The sequence below is a fragment of the Pelodiscus sinensis genome, chromosome 30, assembly GCF_052426305.1.
Source record: "Pelodiscus sinensis isolate ZL-2025 chromosome 30, ASM5242630v1, whole genome shotgun sequence".
NCBI classification, from domain to species: Eukaryota; Metazoa; Chordata; order Testudines; family Trionychidae; genus Pelodiscus; species Pelodiscus sinensis.
Window position 1 is genome coordinate 16574438 of NC_143081.1, and position 24862 is coordinate 16599299.

Genomic DNA, 24862 nt, shown 5'->3' on the forward strand with positions numbered 1-24862 from the left:
GAGGGAAATCCAACCCTTCTGCCATAGGAGCCCTGCAGGTCCCACCCGCTGCCTCTGGCCAAGCCCTGACGTGTGTGTGGATAGGGGCCGGAGTCAGGGCGGGGGGTGTCAGCTCACAGGGCCACGGACAAACAGGATCATGGATTGGCCTCAACCCAGAGTCGATGAGGGACAGTTTGAGTCTCATGAGGTCACTGCTGCTGCAGAGTTACTGGTGCTGAACGGCTGTTATGCAGCGATTACAGAGGGCACGGTGGCAAGCACTACAGAGCCATGCACACAGGAGTAAAAGACACTTGGAATGCTTACGTCCCTTCTGCCGCGGGGAGTCCCGTCCCTGATCTCGCGTCAAGGGCCGCGGCCGATGTGGCTCCTGCTGGGGGCATCCAGGGCACCCTCTGAGGTCTTGGTCCCTGGTGAGACTCACCAGGCATGGGACTCCCTACACTAGTTATATTCCTGTTGTTTACCAGGCGTGTGTGCACTGGCCCAACGCCAATCTTACACTCTTATGAGCTGAGACCAAGGTCTAACTTGTTTACCGTTTAGTAGTTCCCAGCTCAAGTGCATGGGTTACAGCTGACAAGGGCCAGCGGGTGTTTGTGTTTGCAGGGTTCAAGGCTGGACTAAGCTGTGTACAGCAAGGATGGAAACTCCCACCCCTGCAGCTGAACTGCAGGCCCTGCATATGGCTTCCTATATTACAGGGGGGTGAGGAGAGGCTCAGGACAGAGGATGGGGCCTAGGGCAGGGCTCAGGGCCCTATGCCCTGTGAGCCGGCACTGCCGGGTTTGGCGGCCCAGGAGCCCTGCCCGTTGTGAGGTGGCAGCTGTCTCCCCTGCCCGTCGGCTGCCCCACACCCTGAGCAGAGGGCACTGGGAGGGGCTGAGCTGTCGGAGGCCCATGGGGCTGGCCAGATGCTGCAGCCTGAGACGTAGCTCTCTTGGGCCTCTTGCATCTGGTTGGGGAACGCTCATCGCTCCCGGCCTTTGGCCTGCTTCGTGCAGCTGGCAGCTCCGCTTGAACCCCTGCATTCAGGAATAGCCAACATGAATTCACCAAGGGCAAGTCCTGCCTGACCATCCTGATTAGCTTCTATGATGAGGTAACTGGCTCTGTGGACATGGGGAAGTCAGTGGATGTGATAGACCTTGACTTTAGCAAAACTTTTAATACAGTCTCCCACAGTATCCTTGCCAGCAAGTTAAGGGCGTATGGGTTGGATAATTGGATGGTAAGATGGAGAGAATGTTGGCTAGACTATCAGGACCCAACGGATCATGATCATTGGCTCGATGTCAGGATGGCGCTCGGTTTCTACCGGAGTGCCCCAAGGATCGGTTCTAGGGCCGGTTTTGTTCAACATCTTTCTTGATGACCTGGTTGAGGGGATGGATTGCACCCTCAGCAAGTTTGCAGATGACACTAAGCTGGGGCGAGAGGTAGATAGGCTGGAGGGCAGGGAAGGGTCCAGAGTGACCAGGACAGATTAGAGGATTGGGCCAAAAGAAATCGGATGAGGTTCAACAAAGACAAGTGCAGAGTCCTGCCCTTGGGAGGGAAGAATCCCAAGCATTGGTACAGGCTGGGGACCAACTGGCTAAGTAGTAGTTCTGCAGAAAAGGACCTGGGGATTCCAGTGGATGAGAAGCTGGAGATGAGTCACCAGGGCGCCCTTGTAGCCAAGAAGGCTAATGGCGTATTAGGGTGCATTAGGAGGAGCGTTGCCAGCAGATCCTGAGAAGTGATTATTCCCCTTAAAATCAGGAATAAGGGACCTTTCGGAAAAGGCTTTATTTTCCGAAAGATCACTGTCTAGACTGGCACTTTTTTCCAGCAAAGCCCCGAGCCGGAAAAAAGCGGCAGCCGTGTTCATGCAAATGGAGCGGGGAAAATTTAAATCCCCGCTGCATTTGCAATTCCAACTTGTCTAATCTGCATCCCTTTTCTGGAAAAGGGGTGCAGTGTAGACACAGCCGGTGTGTTCTGCAGCACACGAATTCCACGGCGACGCCTTTGCCTCTCTGGGGCTTGAGGCGTGAAAGTGACGATTGTTACTGAGTGAACTACGGAAAAATCCCAGAATCCCAGGGCTGGCAGCGACCTCAGGAGCCATCGAGTCTGGCCCCTGCCTAAAGCAGGACCAACCCAACTCAACCATCCCAGCCAGGGCTTGGTCGAGCTGGGATGTAAACACCTCCAGGGATGGAGACTCCACCCCTCGCTAGGGAACCCAGCCCAGCGCTTCCCCACCCGCCTAGGGAAAGAGTTTGTTCTAATCTCCAACCTCGACCTCCCCCACTGCAACTTGAGCCCATTGCTCCTTGTTCTGCCACCTGCCCCCACTGAGAACAGCCTCTCGCCAGCCTCTCTGGACCCCCCTGCAGGGAGTTGCAGGCTGCTATCAAATCCCCCCTCACTCTGCTCTTCTGCAGACTGAACAAACCCAAATCCCTCAGCCTCTCCTCATAGATCATGTGCTCCAGCCCCCAAATTATTTGTGTTGGCCTCCGCTGGACCTTCTCCAATGTGTTCACGTCCTTTCTGTAGTGGGGGCCCCAGAACTGGTCACAATACTCCAGATGTGGCCTCACCAGAGCCGAATAAAGGGGAATGATCCCTTCTCTGGATCTGCTGGCAATGCTCCTCGTAATGCACCCTAATACGCCGTGAGCCTGCTTGGGTACGCGGGCGCCCTGCCGACTTGTACTGCACAATGAAGGCAGCACGGTCTCCCAAACGAGATTCGCTTGGCTACCTGATTGGGTGCTACCCCTGGACTGTAGGGTTCAGCCCACAGGGAGCTCACCCGTCAACGTGTCATCATATGGTGGAATCTCTGCTCCGGTTCCTACGGTAGCATCTGAGCGCCTGGGGAAGGGATGAACGGGCTCTGGCCACGGAGCTGTTTGCGTTTGCCCCCGATGAAGCAGTGAGAGTTCTGTCGGCAGGGAGCGCACGTCCGTCTCTTTCCCTTCTGCAGAGACCCCCCGGCCGGGCACGAGCCGTATTCCCACGTGGCAAGGGCCGTCTTCGGCAGAGTCTCCGGGCTACAAACCCAGTTCCAGTTCGTGGGAAGGGGCACGGACAATAGAAATCCTAGAACCCTAAGTCTGGCAGGGACCTTGAGAGGTCATTGAGTCCAGTCCCTGCCCTCCCGGCAGGACCAGGCACCGCCTAGCCCGTCCCTGCCAGGTGTCTGTCCAACCTGCTCTTCAATATCTACAGGGATGGGGATTCCACAACCCCCCAGGCAATTTATTCCCGTGTGTCACCACCCGGACGACAGGACGTTTTTCCTGATGTCCCACCTCAACCTCCCTGGCTGCAGTTTCAGCCCCTTGCTCCTTGGCCTGTCCTCAGAGGGCTTTGGCTAGCTCAGCTTTCACGGGAAGTTGTGTGTCACTTCGAGGAGTTTAGGAGCCCGCACCGATCGCAAGGGGAGGCGCCCCCCTTCTGAGTGGGCCAGGCCACTCCCTTCTCCCCCGGCTCCAGTTTCTCTTCTCCTTCTCTCCACCCGCTGTTCTGGCCAGCTGCAGGGCTCTGGCTCCTCCCCACATGCCCCAGAGGAACGTGTGTGGAGTGACGGGGACCCAGACCTGGAATCCGGGTGTGTGACATGGACACCAGGAGGGGAGGGCTTGTGGCCAGGTTGTCAAACAGGGAAGGAGGCGACGACCGGGGAGGGGTAGGACAGACCGGTCTCCCTGGCACTAAGAAACATCCCAAGTGGGAACACAGGAGGGCTCCAGAGCCAAGCAAAGGTTGGGAGAGTTGACCTGTTTGACCCCCAGGCTCTGCAGTCCCAGACACCCATGCGACATCAGACAGTGCCACTTGTCCCCTGCTGACTGCGGATACATTTGGGAATCTCACTCTCTTTGGCTGTAGAGTCAAGCTACCATTGTAGGGTCAGGAGCTGTACCGCGTTACTGGGCGAACCCGCTCACAAGCGCCTCCTCGAGACTTGACTTGTGTTCTTTCTTAGCAGGCTCCTTTAAAAAACCCAGCTCCTAAATCAAAGTTACTTGGGAGGGCTGGAACATGGGAGCACGAGCACCAAAGCCCGGAACAGCACCTCCTTGGAGAGTCTTTTTGGAGCGCGTCTCGCACGGTGCGGGCGCTGCCCTGTGAATGGAGGTTCTAGGCCAGGGGTTCCCAACCTGGGCTACGCAGACCCCCAGGGGGCACGGGGAATATTTGGTAAAAAACTAGATTATCCTCATTGAAATATTCCAAAAGCAGTAATGTCAGTCAAAGCTGTGGATTCTAGTCTACACTCTAGTTCCTTTCATATTGAATAGGGGGTACGGGAAGGCTTACTAAAAGCCAAGGGAGAACAGGGACCGAAAAAGGCTGGGAACCCCTGTTCTAGGTGCTCCAAGGAGATGAAGAAGAGCAGAACACCCCTCTACTGGCCCCATAATTGAGCTTGTGTCGCTGTGCAAAGTTGGGCAAACGAAGTAGATTAAACGGGGTTAGAATTTATTTGCCAAAGTATTTTAAAAGTTTGGATTTCCCCTTCCATGCCTGGAAACCCCTGGGGCCTGTTTCACGATGCAACAGGAACTGGATTCGGGTGCCCTGATCCCTTTGAATTGGATTTGGGGGCCTCATTTACTCACTCTGCGGGAGTCACAAGCAGGTCTCGGCTCTTTGCCACGCAAGGTACCGAGGCAACATCAGAGCCGCGAGCAGCCCTGGAGGTTAGAGATGCTTCTCCCCAGGGCTCTTCTCGCAGCCCGCTTCACCTCCTGGTTCCGAAGACTGTAGATAACGGGGTTCAGGGTGGGCGTGAGGACCACATAGAGCAGAGCCGAGACTCTGTCGCCGTCCCCGCCGTAACTCGACTTGGGCCGGAAATAGATGAAGCTGCCGGAGCCGAAGAAGACTGTCACCACCAGCAGGTGCGAGGAGCAGGTGGAGAAGGCCTTGCGCCGGCCCTCGGAGGACGACATCTTGAGGATGGTGGCCAGGATGTGGGCGTAAGACACGAGGATCAGCAGGAAGGGAGCCAGGACCACCAGCACGGCCAGCACAAAGACCTCCGCCTCGGTCAGGGAGGTGTCGGCGCAGGCCAGCGTCAGCAGCGGGGGGATGTCGCAGAAGAAGTGCTGGATCTCGTTGGGCCCACAGAAGGGCAGGCTGAAGATCAGCGTGGTCTGCCCGAAGGAGACGGGCACGCCGGCCAGGTAGGACCCGGCCACCAGCAGCAGGCAGACCCTGTCGCCCATCACGGCGCTGTAGTGCAGCGGGTGGGAGATGGCCATGTAGCGGTCATAGGCCATGGCAGCCAGCAGGTAGCACTCCGCCGTGGCGAAGAACAGGTAGAAATACAGCTGGGTGGCACAGCCGGTGAAGGAGATGCTCCTGTTGTCCAGCAGGCCAGCCAGCAGCTTGGGCAGGGTGACGGTGGTGTAGCAGACCTCCAGGAAGGACAGGTTCCGGAGGAAGAAGTACATGGGGGTGTGGAGGGACCGGTCCAGTGTGGTGAGCACCATGATGAGGGTGTTCCCCACCAGCGTGATGGTGAAGGAGACCAGCACCAGGACAAAGAGCAGCAGCTGCAGCTCGGAGAGGCTGGAGAACCCCAGGAGGATGAAGTGTGTCACCACGGTGCGGTTCCCGCCCGGCATCTCCGCTGGCAGATGGGCTGGAGGTATCTAGACAAGAGAGAGGAGCCATCAGTGTATAGCATCCTAGAGCCTGTAGACCTGGCAGGGACCATGAGAGGCCGTCAGGTCCAGTCTCCTGCCCTCACGGCAGAACCAAGCACCGTCCAGACCATCCCTGACAAGTGTCTGTCCAACCTGCTCTTCAGTGTCTCTGGTGATGGAGATTCCACAACCTCCCTGGGCAATTTATTCCAGTGTTTCCCCACCCTGACAGGTAGGAACTTTTTCCTAATGTCCAACCTAAACCCCCCTTGCTGCAGTTTAAGCCCATTGCTTCTTGTCCTGTCCTCAGAGGCCAAGGAGAACAAATTTCTCCCTCCTCCTTGTGACACCCTTTTAGATACCTGAAAGCCACCTCTTGTCCCCCCTCAGACTTCTCCTTTCCTAACTAAAGAAGCCCGATTCCTTCAGTCCTTCAGTACGAGCCACCAAGCCCTGCCTTGCTCCTTCAGAGCTTCTAAGGGGAGAAATGTCCGTTCTGCTCACCTGTTCTGATTCCCTGCCTGTCACAGGCCAGAGACCTGCCCCGAAATGCTTCCTGTTCATCTTCGAATAGCTACAGAGCGGTTACAAAACCCTCCCCTCTTGATTTCAAAGACGGCCAGCAATGGAAAATCCACCGGGGCTGTCCCATTCGTGCCTCGTTTCCAGCCTGCTCCAACTTCCAAGTGCCTCGCTAGGTAGAAAGCAATCGATCTCCATCAGCTTTTGTCTTGCACCTGTTTCCTGTCCACTGCAAATCTGCCTGTTGGAGAGCACTGTTCCCCGTAAATACCTGTCAATCGTCTGCCTGCCTGGATGTATCCAGTGATGGGTTAAACCTTCCTGGGGCGAGTGAGTGGAACTTCTCTCATACGCAGGCCTCCTCTCTCTGCCTTCTAATGTCGCATCCGTACAAATTCAAAAGCTCACGCACCTTCTCCTGCCAGATGCATAAGCCTCATGTGCAGCTGGGACTTCATAGGGACGGCCAGGCTGGGTCAGACCAAAGGACCATGTAGCCCAGCGTCCTGTCTGCTCACAGCGGCCAGTGCCAGGTGCCCCAGAGGGAGTGAAGGGAACAGGGAACCATCCAGTGACCCCTCCCCTGTTGCCCATTCCCAGTCCCTGACACACAGAGGCCAGGGACCCCATCCCTACTCACCCTGGCTAATTGATGGACCTACCCTCCATGAATCGATCTAGCTCTTTTTGGAACCCTCTTGAAATCCTGGTCTTTACAAACTCCTCTGGCAAGGAGTTCCACAGGTTGCCTGTGTGCTGTGTGTAGAAAAACTTCCTTTTCTTTGTTCTAAACCTGCTACCTATTCGTTCCCTTTGGTGACCCCTAGTTCTTATGTCATAGGAACAAGTAAATAACTTTTCCTTCTTCACTTTCTCCACACCTGACATGAGTGCCCCACAACCAGGTGACCCATGGGAAAGTCAATGTGTCCTAGCTGGAGTGGAGTTTCACACAGTGTGTGCTAAAATCAGCCCTTCCGTCCAGTGTGGAAAATGCCAGTTTCTCTGTCTGTCGTCACTCACACCCCCACCCACCCTCTCTCTCCGGGCACCTCCGGGAACAAAAGGGGCTTCTTGGAAACGTGGCAGCCGCAGAGCTTTGAAACCTGGCGCTCGGGGCCGAATTGAAGCTGTAGGATGCACCAGTCGAGGTCTCCTTCAGGGCACCTGCGTTTGCTGGCCCATGAGTGCACCTGCTCCAGAGCCATCCCTTCAATGGGGCAGAGACCCACCTCTCTCTCCTGAGGAGCTGGGCTGTTCTTCCCCTGCCTCCGCTGCGATCTCACCAGCCACGCAGCCTGCCCCAGCCTGCCAGCTCTGGGCGTTGCTGTCTCTTGGAGGCAGCACTCGTGCAGAGGAAATGCACCGAAAATGATGCACGTCCCTCTCTGCACCCAACAGCTTGTGGTTTTAGGGGCAGCTCGAGTCCTCCCCATTCCCCCAGAGGGTGCGGGGTTCCCCCGCCCAAGGAGGTGCTGGTTGTTGGCTCAGCAGGCCCCGGTGAGTCTAAACTCAGGCCTCTGTTCGTTCCCCTCCAACACGTCTGAGAAGTGGGCTGTGCCCACGGACGCCCCTGGCCCTGTCTCTATAGTTGGGTGAGTCTCTAAGGTGCCCCAGGACCACTCGTGGTCTGTAAAGTTACAGACAAACACGGCTCCCCGCTCTGGGATTCCTTCTCCAACGGTTTGTCTTTGTCGGGCACTTTCTGGAGAAACGTTGGCTAATCAGCGCCCGTCGCTCTTTGCTGCTGCGGTTTCCCTCCCGCCTGCAATTACAGACAGTCCCCGACATGCCAGGGAGCATGACCTGGACACAGGGCGGTCACCTAAGGGGAGTGCAGGAACCTGCCCCATGGCGCACAGCGGGCGAGTATCCCGATGGCAGCGAGCAGACGCTGGGCTAGAGGGACGCATGAAAATGGCCCAGCCAGACCCGTGATCCAGCCCACGGGATACACCCGGAGTAACTGCAGAGGGCGAGATCGCGAGAGACGTGTCCGGCTCGTCCCCTGGCTCAGCGGCGACGGGCGCTCTGCTGCAACCGGGGAGACCCGACATCGAATCCAAATTCCATTTCCGGCACGGGAGGAAACAGACCCTGGCCTCTCTCACGCCAGCTGAGCATGTAACCAGCTCTGGGGAGATCTCAGCCCCCCCAAATCCCTGCGCTTAGCCCCGGACAAATGCCCCAACGTTCTGTGTGCATTGAGCAAACCAGCTTTGATTCAAACCCCCAATGGATCCCCCCCCCAATTCTCTGATGTTTCGTTATTGTGAATTGTGGATTCAGCTGGACCCAGGCTGAAATGTGGAGAGGCCGGTGAACCCAAACGCCAGTCACGCCCCCACCCCAGCTCCATCGCCCTCGTGCCCTTCAACGCCAGATCCTGGCCGGGCATCCTTCCCCGTCACCGGCGAGATGTGAGGCCCTAGGTGAAAGCGAGGTGCTCAAATCGCTGGGCTTTCCCTGTTGCGGCAGCCCTCCGCCCCTCCCGAGTTCCAGCAAAGCAAGCAGGGCCTTACAGCTGCGGCACATCCCCTCTCTGCACAGACAGCCGCCCGGCTGCGTGTGGAGGAGGCAGGGACTTGATATTTCCCTGCTGTGTCACGTGACTCCAACCCCAGGGTGTTAGCTCCGGCGGGATGCGGGACTCAGCCGCTCAGTGTCCCTTGGAAATCTCCCCCCTGGGCCTGCGGGCAGTAAACACAGCGCCGCTGGGCGAAGGACGGAAACCCGGGGAAGGGCTGTTTGGTGTCTCCTGGTTGCCCGTTTCCGGGCTGCCCAGTGGGGTGTGTTGTGTTACGCAGTGACAACGGGGTCGTGCATCCGCTCTGCTCTGCACAACCGGACCGGAGCATCGGCTGGCGCAAACCAGTTCTAAAATCTGATTTGTCTATTTTATATGCGTTCACTTTGGTGTATATGGATTGTATCCCTTTGGTACATATGGCCGTGCCAATTTCCTTCCACTATTTGATCTGAGGAAGTGGGTCTGGCCCACGAAAGCTCATCACCCAATAAACCATCTTATGAGTCTTTCAAGTGCTGCATCGTCCTGGCTTTTGTTTCGGACACTAACCTGGCACCTTGCTGCTTGTAATCTAGTTGTCCAAGTGGGCCACTGCCTCACAGAGACAGGGCCTAGGTGAACTGGCCTGGTCGACTTTCAGATTCCTGGTCCTTTCACAGAACCAACCTGGTACCCTCCATGTTTCAGCCACACTCCCCAGCAAGCTGGTCATTTCGTCCCCAGCGGGCTGTTTCATCTCCCTGGCCGCTTCCACTCTGCCTGAAACAACCTCCAGTCCCTCTGCAGCTTCCTCACCCTTGTCCACACTGCATCTTTCCCAGCCCAAGTCTCCTTCACCCCCTTCAGGCACAGCAGCCTGCTGGCCAACATCCCCATGAGGATCCTCTTCCCTAGGACCTTCTGTGAGCAAAACTCACCTTCCCCCGGCCCTACTGCAGCATCGCCCTTCTGAGCCACCCCCAACTCCTCCCGAGTCCTCTCAGCCTTCTGAACAGGCAGGTCTCCCCACACGACCCCGCTCCAGGAAAACAGATTCATCCGGGGGGAGGTCAGAGACATCTCCCTCCCCGGCAGCTCTCTAGCCTGCTACCCGCGTCCATACTGTCTGTAGGTGCACGCTGACCGCTCCCTGCTGCTCCCGGGTGTCCGGGCCAGGGTGGTACCCTGATCACGCGGAGTCACTCTCCTCCCTCCCAGCACCAGACGGGTGTGATCCCCGAGTTCCTGACAGGACCACCCCAGTCACAGCGCCACTGTCCCCAGCAGACACAACCCGAGGGGCCTCCCCTTTTGGGGCTTCAGCTGTCTCCAGAACTAAGTCTGGGCCCACGGCCCTGTCCTCGGCCATCCCAGGCGGACAGACCCTGTAACCTTTTTTGAGGCATCTGTCGACAAAGGGTTTATTTTTGTCAGAGCCGTGTCTAGACTGTTGGGTTTTTTCGAAAAAGCTCCGTTTTGAAAAAAGCGGTGGCCATGTTTATGCTAATGAAGCACGGGATATTTAAATCCCCGCTTCATTAGTAATTTCGACGTGCCTAATCTACATCTCTCTGTCGACAGAGGGGTGGAGTCTCGACGTACCCCCGGGCTCCACACGCAGAGGCTGCTCACACTGAGCTCCCCCCAATAAAGCACCTTCAGCGTGTGCAGATTCGGTTTTACAAACCTCACCAGCCAACTCCTCACCCTCCAGAATTTGATCTTTTCCCTCCGCTAAACCTTCACTCTGGCCAGCCACACCAGACTGTCCCTGATTGCTGGGCTCTCCCTGCCCAGACACAGCTATCTCCCTCCGGCAAAACTTAGAGAAACTTTTACCTTGCTCCCCGTAGGACAGATGAGCCACAGACAAGTTCCCAGAAGTGCACTCACCCCTTTCCCTGTTAGCTACAGGCAGCACAGAAGATTTACACCCCTAGGTCTGTCTACACTACAAAGTTAATTTGAAACAGCCGTTAGTTCGAATTCACTGGAATCGCGTCTGCACAGCCAAACCGCTCTCTGGAATAAATTCAAACTAGCGGAGCCCTTATCGAAGTAGGTAAACCTCATTGTACGAGGGGTAACGCCAAATTGGAAATAGCTATTTGGAATGCAGCGCTGTGTAGGCGGCCTCCAGCCCTTCTCAGGGAGCCCTGGTGCTCACTCTGGGCACAGCCAGGAAAACTTCCTCTCCTCTCCCCCAGCCCCGGAGACATTCAAGGGGTAGACCCTGGCCACAGGGCCTGTGCCAGCTCCAAGCCTGCCAGCCCAGAGCCAGCAGTGGCCACCAGGGCCCCTGACCCAGGGACCCCAAAACATGAGCCAGCAAGCCACTGGCAGCCAGCCCTCCACCTCTCCCCAGGAGCAGTCTGCCAGCTCCCAGGAGCCTGACAGGGGCTGGAGAAGGCGGGCGCCTTTCTGGTCCAGGGTGGAGATCATGGGCCTTATTCAGGTTTGGGGGGGATGCCCCCAACGTCCATGATCTCCACACTAGACGGAGGAACACGCCCGTCTATGGCAGGATAGCTGCCAGCCTGGCCACCAAAGGCCACATGCGAACCCAGGAGCAGGTTTGCATGAAAGTCAGGTTGGTCCAGTGAGACCCCCCAACCCTGGGCCCTGAGCTTCCCCTCCCCCTTCTTCCCCTTTCTTCCCCCTTCCAGCTCCCTCCTCCCAGGTTTCCCCCTCCCCTCTCCAACCCTCTCTCTTCCCCTGTCCCACCTCCTTTCCCCAGTCTCCCCAGAGGTCCATCCCCCCCAGTTTTGTTCAATAAAGTCAATTTCTATTTTTGAACACGTGTCTTTTATTTGACATCAGGAAGGGGGGCTAGGGAGGGGTCAGTGGGAGGACGTGAGGGAGGAATGGAGCACGAGACCCCAGTGGAGAGGACCAGGGAGGCTCTGAAGGCTCCTCGGGGTGGACGCTCTCCCCCAGGGCCTCCTGGATCCTGACAGCCCCCCGATGGATCGCCAGATGGCAGCCTGCAGCAAGTGCAGCCGGGCTGATGGCAACGACCCCACGAGATGCACGGCGTGCCCAGGGGCAGCTCTGGCTCCATGTGGCCGAGTGCTGTGGGGTCTCGAGTGTGGGCACTCAGGGCACTCCAAGCCAGGACTGCTTTGCTGTCCCTCATCGAGGTGGACAAGCAAGCAGGACCCCTGAGAAGCTCCTCACCGCCCTGTCCTGCTGGGCCAGCTCCCTGGTCTCCCCCAGCTACAGCCCCGAGCTGAGGTCCCTGCCCCCACCAAGAAGCAGTACAGACACTGAGCCACCTCAGGTCCATGGAGAGCACTGGTTCGGGTCCAGCCTCCTGATGGGATCAACCCCCAAAGAATTCGGGAAGCCCCCTTTAACAATGAAAGGGGGATGTGCACACTGGTTGCCCCCCCCCCCGGTAACAATCTCGTACTCTGGGTTTGATAGAAGATAAACATGGTTTTATGAAGCTGAAGCTGTAGCACTGAGGTAGTAAGAAGGGAAAGTCGGCAGAGCAAAGTAGGTTACAAAGCAAAAGAAACAAAAGCGCTTGGCGAATTCTCCAAACGACGTCTTTTGCGCAAAAGCATCTGTGCCAGTCTAGACGCAGCCCATGTGTCTAGTTCTCCACACACAAAGGGTACGTCCAGCAGAGTACGATACACAGAACCAGCGGATCATTCCACGAGGAGTACAGCTAGTTCGGTAGGAAGCCGAGTCCGAACTAGCTACTCCGTGCCGCGTGTAGCCGCGCTGCACGGGGTTCGAACGAGCCGGGATTTAAAAATGGCGGCGCCCGATTTATGCAAATGAAGCCCGGGAAATTCAAATCCCGGGCTTCATTTGCAAGTGCGGATGCCTCCATTACCCCGCTAGTTCGCACTAGGAGGGTAGTGTAGACAGACCCTGGGTCTGCAGTCTCCTGGGGTATTGAACAGGGACTGGAACATTCATGGGAGCAGGATGGTCAGTTGGTGAGGCCTTGGCTTTAGCATCCTCTCCTGTGTTCCCACTTCTGTTTGCCAGGTCTCTGCCTTCATTTCCGCTACCTTGGCCTGTGCTTCTGCTTCCATTCGCCTTGTGTCTGCTTCTATTGCTGCTAGCTTGGCCAGATGTTCTTGTTCGGCGAGCTAGTCCTCGGCCTCTGGTTGTGCACGCTCAGCCCCTGGTTGTGCACGCTCGGCCCCTGGTTGTGCATGCTCGGCCTCTGGTTGTGCACGCTCGGCCTCTGGTTGTGCATGCTCGGCCCCTGGTTGTGCACGCTCGGCCCCTGGTTGTGCACGCTCGGCCTCTGGTTGTGCACGCTCGGCCTCTGGTTGTGCACGCTCGGCCCCTGGTTGTGCACGCTCGGCCCCTGGTTGTGCACGCTCGGCCCCTGGTTGTGCACGCTCGGCCTCTGGTTGTGCACGCTCCACGTGTAGCAGAAACTCCATCTCTTTCTCAGAGGCCTGCCTGCCTTCACGGCATAATCCCACATAGAAGACAGAGGTGGGGGAGGAGGGCTGCTGTTCCTTGTTTCTGCCCTCTCAAGGTTACTCCCCCCTGGACTCACAGGGACCTGCTTCTGACTCCTCTCCTTGGGGTATGAATCTGTCCTAGAGCTGGGCATCCTGCCTTAACTAGCCTCGCCTCCGGTTGCCCCAAAAGCTAGAACAAAATTAACTGCTTGGGTAGGATGGTCTTTGTCTGGCTTAAGCTTCAGCATCTGTCTGCCCCTCCCAGAGGCAGCACAGGAAACGATAGAAAAAAACAAAGAGGAAAACCTCCCCCCCCGCCCGCAGAGCTTGCAACTCCAAAGAAAAACCTGTGTCCTTTTAAAACTCTTAGCGTCTCAAAAAGATCCCGTTGCTCTGCCACCGTGTCACGGCTCCTTCCCCACTCTGGCATGATAAATGCAGAAGTGGGGGCCCACAAAAGTATTGGAGGATTGGAGTATTGTGTCCAGTTCTGGGCCCCCCACTACACAAAGGATGTGGATGCATTGGAGAGGATCCAGCAGAGGCAACCAAAATGATTAGGGGGCTGGAGCACATGACGTATGAGGAGAGGCTGAGGGAGTTGGGTCTGTTCAGTCTGCAGAAGAGAAGAGCGAGGGGGGATTTGAGAGCAGCCTGCAACTTCCTGAAGGGAGGTTCCAAAGAGGCTGGAGAGAGGCTGTTCTCAGTAGTGACAGATGCAGAACAAGGAGCAAAGGTCTCAAGTTGTGGTGGGAGAGGTCCAGGTTGGATATTAGGAAAAACTATTTCACTAGGAGGGTGGTGAAGCGCTGGGCTGGGTTCCCTAGGGAAGTAGTGGAGTCTCCATCCCTAGAGGTGTTTAAGTCTCGGCTTGACACAGCCCTGGCCGGGTTGATTTAGTTGGGATTGGTCCTGCCTAGCGCAGGGGGCTGGACTTGATGACCTTTTGAGGTCTCTTCCAGCTCTATGATTCTATGATTCTATGAAAACCTGGTCTCTACAGGCTTTGGTAAAAACGTCCCCTCAAAACCTTAACAACCTAGATTTGGGGTTTAAAAACTCTGCTGCCACCACCCGAGTATTGATACAAAAATCAGGGGAGAGATCCCTTGTGAAATCTCAGCCCTAAAGTACAAACCAGGACACAAAAATTAACCAACACCAGGTTAATAAAAAGAAAAGAGATTGACCCAAACAATACCCTACTTACAGATAGTGAAGAGTCTATTCTTGGAGGGAGACATTCTGTCTGTCCCCCTCAGTTCCACGAGGAGTAACGGTAGTTCGAATTAGAGATCCTAATTTGAACTACCTGCTCTGTGCCGTGTGTAGCCGCGGGCACGGAGTTCGGACTAAGGGGATTTTAAAATGGTGGCGCCCGGGAAGATGCAAATGAAGCCCGGGATATTTAAATCTCAGGCTTCATTTGCAACTTCGAATGCCTACATTAGCCTCCCTAGTTCGAATTAGGGGGCTAGTGTAGACATGCCCTTAGTGCCCAGGCTGCTGGCCATTTCTCATGATCATGACAGTCTCGCACGGTGTGAGCGCTGCTCCGTGAATGGAGGTTCTAGGTGCTCCAAGGAGATGAAGAAGAGCAGAACACCCCTCTACTGGCCCCATAATTGAGCTTGTGTCGCTGTGAAAAGTTGGGCAAACGAAGTAGATTAAACGGGGTTAGAATTTATTTGCCAAAGTATTTTAAAAGTTTGTATTTCCCCTTCCATGCCTGGAAACCCTCCGTGTTCGTTTCACGATGCACAAGAAAGAACAAACACATTTTCCAAGGGGCCTAAGAAAGTTAGTTGCCCAAATCTTTGTGAACTGGATTTGGGTGCTCCGTTCCCACTGGCTTTAGGCGGATCCGATTCCCTTTGAATTGGATTTGGGGGCCTCATTACTGTAGGCCCACGTTTACTCACTCTGCGGGAGTCACAAGCAGGTCTCGGCTCTTTGCCGCGCAAGATACCGAGGCAACATCAGAGCCGCGAGCAGCCCTGGAGGTTAGAGACGCTTCTCCCCAGGGCTCTTCTCGCAGCCCGCTTCACCTCCTGGTTCCGAAGACTGTAGATAACGGGGTTCAGGGTGGGCGTGAGGACCACATAGAGCAGAGCCGAGACTCTGTCGCCGTCCCCGCCGTAACTCGACTTGGGCCGGAAATAGATGAAGCAGCAGGAGCCATAGAAGAGTGTCACCACCAGCAGGTGCGAGGAGCAGGTGGAGAAGGCCTTGCGCCGGCCCTCGGAGGACGACATCTTGAGGATGGTGGCCAGGATGTGGGCGTAAGACACGAGGATCAGCAGGAAGGGAGCCAGGACCACCAGCACGGCCACCACAAAGACCTCCGCCTCGGTCAGGGAGGTGTCGGCGCAGGCCAGCGTCAGCAGCGGGGGGATGTCGCAGAAGAAGTGCTGGATCTCGTTGGGCCCACAGAAGGGCAGGCTGAAGATCAGCGTGGTCTGCCCGAAGGAGACGGGCACGCCGGCCAGGTAGGACCCAGCCACCAGCAGCAGGCAGACCCTGTCGCCCATCACGGCGCTGTAGTGCAGCGGGTGGGAGATGGCCATGTAGCGGTCATAGGCCATGGCAGCCAGCAGGTAGCACTCCGCCGTGGCGAAGAACAGGTAGAAATACAGCTGGGTGGCACAGCCGGTGAAGGAGATGCTCCTGTTGTCCAGAAGGCCAGCCAGCAGCTTGGGCAGGGTGACGGTGGTGTAGCAGATCTCCAGGAAGGACAGGCTCCGGAGGAAGAAGTACATGGGGGTGTGGAGGGACCGGTCCAGTGTGGTGAGCACCATGATGAGGGTGTTCCCCACCAGCGTGATGATGTAGGAGACCAGCACCAGGACAAAGAGCAGCAGCTGCAGCTCGGAGAGGTTGGAGAACCCCAGGAGGATGAAGTGTGTCACCACGGTGCGGTTCCCACCCGGCATCTCCGCTGGCAGATGGGCTGGAGGTATCTAGACAAGAGAAAGGAGCAATCAGTGTATAGCATCCTAGAGCCGTAGACCTGGCAGGGACCACGAGAGGCCGTCAGGTCCAGTCTCCTGCCCTCACGGCAGAACCAAGCACCGTCCAGACCATCCCTGACAGGTTTTTCCTAATGTCCAACCTGAACCTCCCTTGCTGCAGTTTAAGCCCATTGCTTCTTGTCCTGTCCTCAGAGGCCAAGGAGAACAAGTTTTCTCCCTCCTCCTTGTGACACCCTTTTAGGTACCTGAAAACCACTTCATGTCCCCTCTCAGACTTCTCCTTTCCAAACTCAACAAGCCCGATTCCTCCAGTCCTTCAGTACGAGCCACCAAGCCCTGCCTTGCTCCTTCAGAGCTTCTAAGGGGAGAAATGTCCGTTCTGCTCACCTGTTCTGACTTCCTGCCTGTCACAGGCCAGAGACCTGCCCTGAAATTAATCCTGCAAAAGTGCTGAGGAGTCCTGTGGCACCTTATAGCCTAACAGATTTATTGGAGTATAAGCTTTCGTGGGCAAAGACCCACTTCATCAGATGCAGGTGGTACAAATTCCAGAGGCAGGTATAAATATATAGGCAGAAGAAAAGAGTACCAATCAAGTACCAGAAATTATTCCTGTTCAAATAGCTGCAGAGCGGTTACAAAACCCTCTCCTCTTGATTTCAAAGACGGCCAGCAATGGAAAATCCACCGGGGCTGTCCCATCCGTGGCTCATTTCCAGCCTGAGCCTGTTTCACTCCAACTTCCAAGTGCCTCGTTAGGCAGAAAGCAATCGATCTCCATCAGCTTTTGTCTCGCACCTGTCTCCTGTCCACTGCAAATCTGCCTATTGGAGAGCACCGTTCCCCGTCCAGGTTGTCCAGGCTGGGGGTGGATTGGATGGGAGCGGATCCCCATGGAAACCACTGTTGGGTGGTAACAACAACCTTTCACGGACCCCTTAGACATAATCTGTGTATCCTCCTCCCCCCCCCCTCCCACGCCCACAGGGGCCTGCTGACTTCCCGCTGAAAACCCCTGCTTTGGAAGAGACGGGTTGGCCAGAGTTTCATACCTAACTTTGATGGAGAACGTCAGTGCTGCTTTTCAACCTTGGTCATGTTTATCTCTTCAAATGTTCGCCATTGTGGGAGATCATGGGGGGTGCTTGTCAGACACTAAATATGGACCAACAGGGGCCAAAGCTTCCTTCCCATTAACACACACAGTGTCAGCATCATGTCAAAGTGTTACCCAGACACAGGGCTTCCAGTCCCGCTCTGCTGAGTTCTCAAAGCAGCTCGTTTGTCATGGGGACCAAGCTGTGAGATTTTATTGCAGTTGATGGAAATATCATCTTGGTTTGTTTTTGGAGAAATCGACATTTACCGATGGGACCAGGTCTTTCCATACCGACCTGTCGGGAGCTCTGCTAGATTGCGCATGGCTATTTCAAGTGACAGTACCCGGCCCCTACACACTGGGCTCCTGCCCAGAAAACAGGCGATATCTCATCTGCAGATCACACGTGACTTCTCTCATACGCAGGCCTCCTCTCTCTCTCTTCTAATGTCACATCCGTACAAATTCAAAAGCTCACGCACCTTCTCTGGCCAGATGCACATGCCTCATGTGCAGCCGGGAGTTCATAGGGACGGCCAGGCTGGGTCAGACCAAAGGCCCATCCAGCTCCATGTCCTGTCTGCTCACAGAGGCCAGTGCCAGGTGCCCGAGAGGGAGCGAAGAGAACAGGGAACCATCCAGTGACCCCTCCCCTGTCGCCCATTCCCAGTCCCTGACACACAGAGGCCAGGAACCCCATCCCTACTCACCCTGGCTAATTGATGGACCTACCCTCCATGAATCGATCTAGCTCTTTTTGAAACCCTCTTGAAGTCCTGGTCTTTAGAAACTCCTCTGGCAAGGAGTTCCACAGGTTGCCTGTGTGCTGTGTGTAGAAAAACTTCCTTTTCTTTGTTCTAAATCTGCTACCTACTCGTTCCCTTTGGTGACCCCTAGTTCTTATGTTATAGGAACAAGTAAATAACTTTTCCTTCTTCACTTTCTCCACACCTGACATGAGTGCCCCACAACCAGGTGACCCATGGGAAAGTCAATGTGTCCTAGCTGGAGTGGAGTTTCACACAGTGTGTGCTAAAATCAGCCCTTCCGTCCAGTGTGGAAAATGCCAGTTTCTCTGTCTGTCGTCACTCACACCCCCACCCGCCCTCTCTCTCCGGGCACCTCCGGGAACAAAAGGGGCTTCTTGGAAACGTGGCAGCCGCAGAGCTTTGAAACCTGGCGCTCGGGGGCGAATTGAAGCTGTAGGATGCACCAGTCGAGGTCTCCTTCAGGGCACCTGCGTTTGCTGGCCCATGAGTGCACCTGCTCCAGAGCCATCCCTTCAATGGGGCAGAGACCCACCTCTCTCTCCTGAGGAGCTGGGCTGTTCTTCCCCTGCCTCCGCTGCGATCTCACCAGCCACGCAGCCTGCCCCAGCCTGCCAGCCTCTGGGCGTTGCTGTCTCTTGGAGGCAGCACTCGTGCAGAGGAAATGCACCGAAAATGATGCACGTCCCTCTCTGCACCCAACAGCTTGTGGTTTTAGGGGCAGCTCGAGTCCTCCCCATTGCCCCAGAGGGTGCGGGGTTCCCCCGCCCCTGGAGGTGCTGGTTGTTGGCTCAGCAGGCCCCGGTGAGTCTAAACTCAGGCCTCTGTTCGTTCCCCTCCAACACGTCTGAGAAGTGGGCTGTGCCCACGGACGCCCCTGGCCCTGTCTCTATAGTTGGGTGAGTCTAAGGTGCCCCAGGACCACTCGTGGTCTGTAAAGTTACAGACAGACACGGCTCCCTGCTCTGGGATTCCTTCTCCAACGGTTTGTCTTTGTCGGGCACTTTCTGGAGAAACGTTGGCTAATCAGCGCCCGTCGCTCTTTGCTGCTGCGGTTTCCCTCCCGCCTGCAATTACAGACAGTCCCCGACATGCCAGGGAGCATGACCTGGACACAGGGCGCTCGCCTAAGGGGAGTGCAGGAACCTGCCCCATGGCGCACAGCGGGCGAGTCTCCCGATGGCAGTGAGCAGACGCTGGGCTAGAGGGACGCATGAAAATGGCCCAGCCAGACCCGTGATCCAGCCCACGGGATACACCCGGAGTAACTGCAGAGGGCGAGATCGCGAGAGACGTGTCCGGCTCGTCCCCTGGCTCAGCGGCGACGGGCGCTCTGCTGCAACCGGGGAGACCCGACATCAAATCCAAATTCCATTTCCGGCACGGGAGGAAACAGACCCTGGCCTCTCTCACGCCAGCTGAGCATGTAACCAGCTCTGGGGAGATCTCAGCCCCCCCAAATCTCTGCGCTTAGCCCCGGACAAACGCCCCAACGTTCTGTGTGCATTGAGCAAACCAGCTTTGATTCAAACCCCCAATGGATCCCCCCCCAATTCTCTGATGTTTCGTTGTTGTGAATTGTGGATTCAGCTGGACCCAGGCTGAAATGTGGAGAGGCCGGTGAACCCAAACGCCAGTCACGCCCCCACCCCAGCTCCATCGCCCTCGTGCCCTTCAACGCCAGATCCTGGCCGGGCGTCCTTCCCCGTCACCGGCGAGATGTGAGGCCCTAGGTGAAAGCGAGGTGCTCAAATCGCTGGGCTTTCCCTGTTGCGGCAGCCCTCCACCCCTCCCGAGTTCCAGCAAAGCAAGCAGGGCCTTACAGCTGCGGCACATCCCCTCTCTGCACAGACAGCCGCCCGGCTGCGTGTGGAGGAGGCAGGGGCTTGATATTTCCCTGCTGTGTCACGTGACTCCGATCCCAGGGTGTTAGCTCCGGCGGGATGCGGGACTCAGCCGCTCAGTGTCCCTTGGAAATCTCCCCCCTGGGCCTGCGGGCAGTAAACACAGCGCCGCTGGGCGAAGGACGGAAACCCGGGGAAGGACTGTTTGGTGTCTCCTGGTTGCCTGTTTCCGCCCCGGGCTGCCCAGTGGGGTGTGTTGTGTTATGCACTGACAACGGGGTCGTGCATCCGCTCTGCTCTGCACAAGCGGACCGGAGCATCGGCTGGCGCCAACCGGCGCAGCTCCGCCAACGTGCAGGGCGCGATGCCAGCTTACGCGCGGTGGAAACCTGGCCCAGCGAGGCTCGTTCCTCCCGTTGGGCCAAACCCGCAGAGACTCATTTCGCTGCCGTAATTCACCGTCTGTTTCGCCGGGGCCTCCAGCGCTCCCGAGACGTCCAGGAGCCCCCGGTCTCCAGGCAACGGGCCGGATTCGCCCTGACTGTTCCTGGGGGACTGCGGCGAAGCGGCGCCAAATGGCCCCGAGTTTGAACTCTCCCCTCCAGGCCTGCGGGACGCTGTGTGTGAAGATCGTGGCCAAGACGTTTTAATCAGGCCCAGTGGGGCCCATTAACAAGAGTGTCCTTTGTCAGCAGAGCCGCAGAGAGAGGAGGGGGCTATCGTGCAGGCCTGCAGCGACTAAGGCCATGCTATCGGCCCCTCAGAGCACAGGAGCCGGGGTTCACTCAGAGGAACAGGGCCAAGCCCAAGTCATGGCAATTGGGCCCATCAACGGGGTGTCAGAGATGCAGCCTGAGGCTGTGGGCGTCCCCTCCCTGGCTGTAGAAACTGGGAACAGGCCGCAGGGGATGATCACGCGACAGGTCCCCTTCCGGTGCGCTGCCCTGGACAGCCTGGCCCCAAGTACAGCCGGAGACAGGGCATCGGCCGTGCTAATTACCAACGGGAGAGGGGCCGGAGCTCACGGATTATGTACCCGGCCAGAAACGAGTTACTTTCAGAACTCACACTGCATGTCCAGCAGTGCCAGGCTGTGAGCCGCCAGGCTCGGAGGTGCCAGGCTCTGAGCTGCCAGGCCTGGAGGTGCCAGGCTCTGAGCCGCCAGGCCCGGAGGTGCCAGGCTCTGAGCCGCCAGGCTCGGAGGTGCCAGGCTCTGAGCTGCCAGGCCTGGAGGTGCCAGGCTCTGAGCCGCCAGGCCCGGAGGTGCCAGGCTCTGAGCCGCCAGGCCTGGAGGTGCCAGGCTCTGAGCCGCCAGGCCCGGAGGTGCCAGGCTCTGAGCTGCCAGGCCTGGAGGTGCCAGGCTCTGAGCCGCCAGGCCTGGAGGTGCCAGGCTCTGAGCTGCCAGGCCTGGAGGTGCCAGGCTCTGAGCCGCCAGGCCCGGAGGTGCCAGGCTCTGAGCCGCCAGGCCCGGAGGTGCCAGGCTCTGAGCCGCCAGGCCCGGAGGTGCCAGGCTCTGAGCCGCCAGGCCCGGAGGTGCCAGGCTCTGAGCCGCCAGGCCCGGAGGTGCCAGGCTCTGAGCCGCCAGGCCCGGAGGTGCCAGGCTCTGAGCCGCCAGGCCTGGAGGTGCCAGGCTCTGAGCCGCCAGGCCCGGAGGTGCCAGGCTCTGAGCCGCCAGGCCCGGAGGTGCCAGGCTCTGAGCCGCCAGGCCCGGAGGTGCCAGGCTCTGAGCCGCCAGGCCCGGAGGTGCCAGGTTCTGAGCCGCCAGGCCCGGAGGTGCCAGGCTCTGAGCCGCCAGGCCCGGAGGTGCCAGGCTCTGAGCCGCCAGGCCCGGAGGTGCCAGGCTCTGAGCCGCCAGGCCTGGAGGTGCCAGGCTCTGAGCCACCAGGCCTGGAGGTGCCAGGCTCTGAGCTCTGTCCAGCCATGGCTCTAGCTGAGCAATGCACAGTGGGGCAGAGGGACCCCGTACAGCCCCAGTGTGGCTGTGCTTATGTGCAGGGCAAGCACTCCCTGTGGGAACAGCAGGGCTTCTCCCACACATGAGGTGGCAGCTCATGGAGGAAAGATCCCGTCCCTCTGCTTACGGTGTCTGCACCGGGGCTTCACCATGGTGCCGAGGGGTGTGAATTTCTCACCCCTGTCCCCGAGTGATGTAGCTTCTCAGTGCAGAGTGACCCTAAATGTGGATAAAGAGTCTCAGGTAAAATGCATGAAACCCATGGACGGGCTCTCGCCTTCAACATGAACATGGTCTGAGCTCAAGGTAGCGTCTCCGCTGCCACAGAGAATGAAACTGAACCCGAGGAGAGCCGCTGTAATTCTGGGGGAAAGCCCACTGAAGGGCTGAATGCGGGTTAACGAATCCACTTCTAATCCAGTTAGTTTTCTTGAGCATCCCCATGTGGACAAATCCATGGAGTGTCAACTTTGGCATCAGAAACTTTATTCTGAAAGTTTATTGTGAAAGTCAAAGAAAGAAAAGACAGACGGACGGACGGACGGGCGTTTGGCTGCGCATGAGAGAAGAGAATCTGGGATGGGAAAACACAATAAAATGGAATTTTTTGGCAATTTCCCTTTATTTTTATGAGTCCTCATTTGACCTGGGCAGCCCTCAGGTTCTAAATGGCTCCTCGAAACCTTTTCCTCCCCCCGAGTCTCCTCAGAGCTGCCTTCACCTCCTGGTTCCTCAGGCTGTAGATCAGGGGGTTTAAGGTGGGGGTGACGACGGTGTAGAGCAGGGCCATCACCCGGTCCACCTCCGCCACGTGGCCGGCCTTGGGCCGCAGGTACATGGCGCAGGCGGAGCCGTAGAACAGGACGACCACGGTGAGGTGGGAGGAGCAGGTGGAGAAGGCTTTGTGCCTCCCCTCGGCCGTCGCGCTCTTCAGGACGGTGCAGATGATGCAGGCGTAGGAGACCAGCACCGTCAGGAAGGGGACGACGGTGATGAGGAAGCTGATGAGGACGATGAAGACCTCGCTGCGAGAGGTGTCGGCGCAGGCCAGCCTGAGCACGGGGTGGATGTCGCAGAAGAAGTGGTGGATCTCGTTGGGCCCGCAGTAGGGCATGGAGAAGATCCAGATGACTTTGCCCATGGGCAGCAGGATGCCGCAGAGCCAGCAGGCAGTGGCCATCGTGGCGCAGGCCCTGGGGTTCATGAGGAGGGGGTAGTGCAGCGGGGAGCAGATGGCCCGGTAGCGGTCGTAGGCCATGGCGGCCAGCAGGTAGCACTCCGCCGTCCCCAAAGAGAGGACGAGCTGCATCTGGGCGGCGCAGGCAAGGAAGGAGATGGTCCCCCCCTCGGCGAGGACGCTGGCCAGCATCTTGGGGATGGTGACGGTGGTATAGCAGGCCTCCAGGAAGGAGAGGTTGCAGAGGAAGAAGTACATGGGGGTGTGGAGGGCCGGGTCCAGCGCCGTGAGCAAAAGGAGGACGCTGTTCCCTGCCAGCGAGAGGGTGTAGGTGAAGGATAAACCCACGCCAAAGAGGACTCGTGTGGCGGGATCCTGGGAGAAGCCAAGGAAAATGAACTGGGTCACCCTGCTGGGATTTCCCAGGGCTGTGTCGTTGGCAATGCGCATCTGTGGAAGGAAAAGGAGCAATATCTGGCATGCGGGTGTGATGGGGCGGTTCCCAGGGACACAGGCCACAGGGGAAGGGAACTGCTGGGTCATTTCCTCAGCCCAGTACAATCCCTGCTACCGCAGGCATCCCGTCATATCGCCCAGGCCAGAAACCGACTCCCCGCCTCATGCTCGTGTGGTTCTTTGTGTCCCCCCCCCCAAGGGAGCTGTTCATACAATTGTTACCCCCTCCTCTAAGGGGGGGCTGTTCCCGCCAATGTGTTGGTTCTTCAGCTCCAATGGCGCATCTCCGTCCCAAGAGTTCGCCTCCAGGGTGCGGCCATAGAGGGGAAAGGCGCCCTGCTCCACCTGCGTTATGCTAGGCTGAAAGCAACAAGCGCTGTCAGTCCTTTCGCATTCATCAGCTGCTATGAACCGGGGCAGCCACAGTGACCTTACGTGAGCTGGCCAATTTACAGCAACATCCACCCACCGACCCGCCCACCTACCCACCAACCAACCCATCCTTCCATCCGCCCACCCCCCTAACGCATCCATCCATCCATCCACCCCCCCAACCCATCCATCCATCCATCCACCCACCCCCCCAACCCATCCATCCATCCATCCACCCACCCCCCCAACCCATCCATCCATCCATCCACCCACCCCCCTAACCCATCCATCCACCCACTCACCAACCCACCAACCAACCCATCCATCCATCTGCCCACTTATCCACCAACCCATCCATCCATCCATCCACCTACCCACCAACCAACCCATCCTTCCATCCGCCCAGCCCCCTAACGCATCCATCCATCCATCCACCTACCCACCAACCAACCCATCCTTCCATCCGCCCAGCCCCCTAACGCATCCATCCATCCATCCACCTACCCACCAACCAACCCATCCTTCCATCCGCCCAGCCCCCTAACGCATCCATCCATCCATCCACCTACCCACCAACCAAACCATCCATCCATCCCTCCATCTATCTATCTATCTATCATCTATCTATCTATCTATCTATCTATCTATCTATCTATCTATCTATCATGATTCTAGATCCATCCATCCATCCATCCATCCATCCACCTGCACTAGTTAGGCCTCAGCTGGAGTCCTGTGTCCAGTTCTGGGCACCACATTTCAAGAAAGATGTGGAGAAAAAGGGTACAGAGAAGAGCGACAAGAATGATCCATCCATCCATCCATCCACCCCCCCAACCCATCCATCCATCCATCCATCCACCCACCCCCCCAACCCATCTCTGGAGATATTTAAGAACAGGTTAGATAGACATCTGTCAGGGATGGTGTAGATGGAGCTTGGTCCTGCCTTGAAGGCGGGGGGCTGGACTCGATGACCTCCCGAGGTCCCTTCCAGTCCTATTATTCTATGATTCTATGATTCTATCCCCACACACCCCATCCATCCATCTATCCATCTATCTATCTATCTACCCATCCATCCATCCATCCACCCC

At 57.3% G+C, this 24862-nt stretch overlaps 3 protein-coding genes across 3 annotated transcripts; all 3 read right to left on the reverse strand.

The window, feature by feature from the left end:
- Positions 1–4682: 4682 nt before the first annotated feature.
- LOC102451334 (olfactory receptor 10A7-like) lies at positions 4683–5642 on the reverse strand. The gene has a single exon (XM_075918151.2). The coding sequence runs from the start codon at positions 5634–5636 to the stop codon at positions 4683–4685; it is 954 nt and encodes a 317-aa protein (XP_075774266.2). The 5' UTR covers positions 5637–5642.
- Positions 5643–15103: 9461 nt separating this feature from the next.
- Positions 15104–16057, reverse strand: LOC102445927 (olfactory receptor 10A7-like). Its single transcript, XM_075918152.2, has one exon. It carries the CDS (start codon positions 16055–16057, stop codon positions 15104–15106), a length of 954 nt encoding a protein of 317 aa, XP_075774267.2.
- A 6367-nt stretch (positions 16058–22424) lies between these two features.
- Positions 22425–23387, reverse strand: LOC102451811 (olfactory receptor 10A5-like). Its single transcript, XM_006116870.2, has one exon. It carries the CDS (start codon positions 23385–23387, stop codon positions 22425–22427), a length of 963 nt encoding a protein of 320 aa, XP_006116932.2.
- Between the last annotated feature and the right edge of the window lie 1475 nt (positions 23388–24862).